Source organism: Apis dorsata, unplaced genomic scaffold (assembly GCF_000469605.1).
Source record: "Apis dorsata unplaced genomic scaffold, Apis dorsata 1.3 scaffold_683, whole genome shotgun sequence".
NCBI lineage: Eukaryota > Metazoa > Arthropoda > Insecta > Hymenoptera > Apidae > Apis > Apis dorsata.
This window is the reverse complement of record NW_006263864.1, coordinates 2,369,326-2,373,635: the sequence shown is the minus strand read 5'-3', so window position 1 is coordinate 2,373,635 and position 4,310 is coordinate 2,369,326. Positions and strand designations below refer to the sequence as shown.

Genomic DNA, 4,310 nt, shown 5'->3' with positions numbered 1-4,310 from the left:
ACGAGTTTTTTCAGAATCCCGTATTATACTTTTTTTATATGTTTCTTTTTTTTTTTTTTTTCTTTTTTATCTTATTTTTCGTATCAAAACTTTCATATCGTATTATTACACATATTATACTTTTTTTTTTTTTTTCTAGTCTTAAACATGGAAGGCCAACCTGTCGACGGCCATTATCTTATCTCTACTTTTCTGGAACAACTGTCTAAAATGTCAATATTGCGGTTTTATACTCCGCTGCCTCAATACCCTGCATCAATTGATTTTTACATCGTATTTCTTTTTTTTCTTTTTATCTCTTTTCGCCGTTTCTACTTTCGTCCGTTTTACATTCTCTACCTTTACACTCTTTTTCATTCCTAATTTCATCTTTTTTCTCGTTTTTTTTTTTTTTTTCTCTCTCGCGCACATTCTGTGATCCTCGAGCATCGGCTAAGATCAGAGACACACAGATAATAAATTATTATTATTATCGTGTTCGTTAGAGAACGAACTAAAAAATGTTATTAAAGGACGAACGTAAGAAAAAAAAAAAAATACGATGCGTTCGACGCATGCATTTGTAACCGCGTTATTTTTTTTTTTTTTATTTATTGTTGAAGAAAATTGAATGAAAAAAGAAAAAAAAAGATACGAGAACACGATGCATAAAACACGTCTGTGTACAATGTTCGTCGATAGAATAGAGAGAAAGGAACGATCGCGATAGTTATTCAGAGAAAATAATAATAATAATAATAATAATAATAATAAAAAAGAAAAAAAATACCAACAATATGAATAGAAAATGGAGGGAAACGGAATGAATGGTACTTACTTCGGATACTTGTGGCTGTAACTCAGCAGAGTAACTTCTCCCAAACCGGAAGAGAGTGACGTTATAACGACGCCCAGAATGGCGAGCCATTCAGTAGTGCTCAACGACACCACGAGGAATCCTGCAGCGGAAAATAACACACAGGTAGCCAGTCGAGCACTGTAATTAACGATTCGATTAATCGATTAGCGTTTTTCATTCACGGGAAATAGCGACGTGCCCGCGGAGGGGCACGACTCCGGAGATGATCCGTCCCCCGAGTGTGTATAGCGTGGCTTTCGTGGCCGGAGAAAGCGTCATTTAGAGAAGTATAGGCCACAAGTAAAATGCGTGTGCGATGAGAAGCGTCAACCGGCGTCAACCGGCCTCCTACGTCTTCCAAAAGGAAACCGCGCTGAATACGTAATACGATTTTTCGCGCTCTCGTCACTCGTATCTTTATTCAAAATCAAAAAGGAGGATCGCGTCCTCCTTTTTTTCTCCCCTTTTCCTTCTCGAAAAATCTACGCAAATGTCACGATAATCATTATCGATGCGATACGCGGACAAACTCATCGATAAGATAAATCACGTATATTCGCGCGATCAATCGTTGCGCTACAACGTCATAGGAATCGTGAAATCGAGAAAAATTAGTGAGTCATTGTCTGTAATTTCGATTTCAGTAAATTATTTAAATAGTTGGTTATCGTTCGAAAAAAAATTCGATATAAAATGCAATCTCGTCCCGTCTCGTTCCCTCGTACGTTTAAATATGTTTCCTTTACCATATTACCGTTGGTCTTTCTCTCTTTTTTTCTTTTTCCTCTTTTTTTTTTTTTTTTTTTTTTCAGTGCTCATACTGGCTCTTTTTCAATGCTCGACGCAAACGTTCGTCACGCTTATATATATACAATATATATATGTATATATATATATGTATATATGTCAGGTTTACGTCGAAATTGCGATGAATGAACAAAATCGAATGGTAAACAATTGAAGACAAGATAAATTGAAAAGAAAAAAGAATGGATACTCACTGTACGTGAAAAGGCAGGAACGGCGTGATTATTTTCACCGCCAACGAGGGCAATATGTCCGCCAGCAATATGGCGCCGGTGGACAATGTGTTGCAGGATCTGATCCCTGTGTGGTTTGTCGTCGTGATTGTGCCATTCGTGAAATCCACTCCAGGATCCTTAATATGGTTGAAACGAAACCAAAGACGAAAGAAAACGAGAAAAGAAAAAAAAAAGAAAAAAAAAAAAAAAGAATAATCGATTAATGCATCCTCTTCAAACGATAAACGGAGAAAAAAAAATGTAACATTTTACGTAAAATCGGAAAAATCAGCTTCGTTTATTTATTTATTTATTTTTTTTTTTTCACGATTCAGTTGGTACAATCGTTTACGGATACGGAAATTATCATACGCTGCTATCTCTATTTCACGGACATTACCACCTTGGAATATTAATTCTCCGTGGTTATTCACGGCTTACGTAAGTTAAATCGCGTTTCTAAACGTGCTCGAATCGCGGTCGAAAGAGCGCAAACAAGGAGACGGTGGAGGCGGCTAAAGATATTTTACGATACGAGATGCACATATATGGATTTATCGATGACATAACGAAAATTCTTCTCATACAAGAATCTGTTCAGTCTCGTCTACGTAATTCAGTTTAATTGTTCGTTTTAACAACTTTCCTCCCTTCTCCTCCCTCCCCCCTCCTCCCTCCTTCCTCCGCCGCCACTCCCTCCTTCCGCTTCTTCTTTGTTATTTCTTATTAACAAAGCTATCTCCGCCTCGTCAACAATGAGGATCACGAGGAACGAGAATCGTTTAACGAGACGATTAATCGTCAAGAAGAAGACGAGTCGACCGGTTGCCACGATATACATCATAATACTAGACGCAAATTAATTAAATCATAAAGTTTTACAATCATGATTAGAATTTCAGCCGCACGTTACCCCGTGATCATGCCGTGCATTGGATTACGGCATTGTTATGCCGGATCGTGTACATCGTTTACAAAAGTAATAAGTCTTTGAAACGTATCGAGATATTTTTTTTTTTTTTTTTTTTTCTTTTTTTTCCTTCGAAGCGTGAAACGTCTTTCGCGTAAACTTGGCCTAATCGTCGCGTGTTAAAAGTCTCGTTAATGTACCCGATAACGTCAAGGTAACGAGAACAAGAAAAAAATAATAAAAAAAAAAAAAGAAGAAAAGAAAAGAAAAGAAAAAAAAAAAAAAAGAAGCGTAAAAAGTTTCGAAACTCGAACGCATGGAAGAGGAGCCCGTGTTATTCATTAGCATCGATCGATCAGTTCGGCGCCGACGAAAATCCGATTCCTTATTTGGTAAATCGTCGAGACGATAAAAAAAAGAGACGACCCCCAAGTATATAGCGGACGCAATAAATCGTTCTGGATTGAAAATATCAGCTGCATTAAAAAACAAGCGTATAAAATTGCGTGGGCATTAAGAGGCAAGACACTCGATCAACGATGTCGCAACGTTTTAGATCCGATTGAAACGATTATGTTAGAAAGGAAGGGATCGCGAAACTTTCGACCAATAAAACAACCAACTTTTTCTTCAACTTTTCAATTACTTTCAACTACTCTTGTATCTTTTCGCGTATATATTTATCCTATGCACTCGCTTCGAACAGATATTACTCTTTTGTCTTTCCTTTTTTTTTTTTTTTTTTTTTTTTATTCCTTCCAGAAGTTTGCCATTAAGTTCGTATACACTCCTGCGGAAATTGGAGCATCATCGAGTGACAACAAGGAATCCAATCGATACGAGGACCTAATCGTAGTGCTGTAATACGGCCGGGTGTATAGTATCGATGATTCATCGTGTCTTGTGCAGCGGGCTCGTTATACGAGTCCGAGTGCACTCGCTCGAGCGCTCGTTACGCATCGCTCGTCTCCGCGAATTTACACGTATCTTTGTTCGCCCATTATTATCAAGATTAATTGTCGCTTATGATTTACCGCCGCGTGGTTAAACGCGTGATAATCTCACGAGAAAATCTCAAGGAATTGACGTTCGAAGACGTTTCGCTTCGCGGAACGAGGAGGCATCGGTTTCGCAATCGAGTAGCGTCTGTCTTCCCTCGTTTGGAAACCGGTATACGCGAAAACACGATCGGAAGATTTCGTTTGACGTTCTTTTTTTTTTTTTTTTTCCTTTTGGAACGATTCTTCGGGATTTCAATCGAGAAACCGTGGGAGTCGAGGCAAAGCGAGGAGAAATAGGAAATAACGTTAAAACGATGCCGCTCTTTAAGGGCATGAGCGTTCGTCGTGATTTCATCGCCGGAAACGAGAGAATCCTCGGCTCGACTTCGTGATACTTTGAACAGGGGACTCGTCCGGATTCTACGAATATGGCATTACGGTACCGTTAATTATAACCGTGTGACTCCATCCCGGGCTTAAAGCGTGCTCTAAAAATAGTAATTCAAGAGTTCTTCTTGGGCGCATCGAATTTCACCGCC

The 4,310-nt window shown here is 38.6% G+C and overlaps 1 protein-coding gene across 1 annotated transcript in view; it reads right to left on the bottom strand.

Moving 5' to 3' along the window:
- The window catches only part of LOC102672173 (battenin), a 7,374-nt gene that overhangs the window by 2,285 nt on the left and 779 nt on the right, over positions 1-4,310 (bottom strand). The window contains exons 2-3 of the mRNA XM_031513588.1: positions 1,840-1,997; positions 818-976 (exon numbers count right to left, since the gene is read on the bottom strand). Coding sequence (XP_031369448.1) covers positions 818-976; positions 1,840-1,997 — 317 coding nt within the window. The remainder of the gene's footprint in view (positions 1-817; positions 977-1,839; positions 1,998-4,310) is intronic.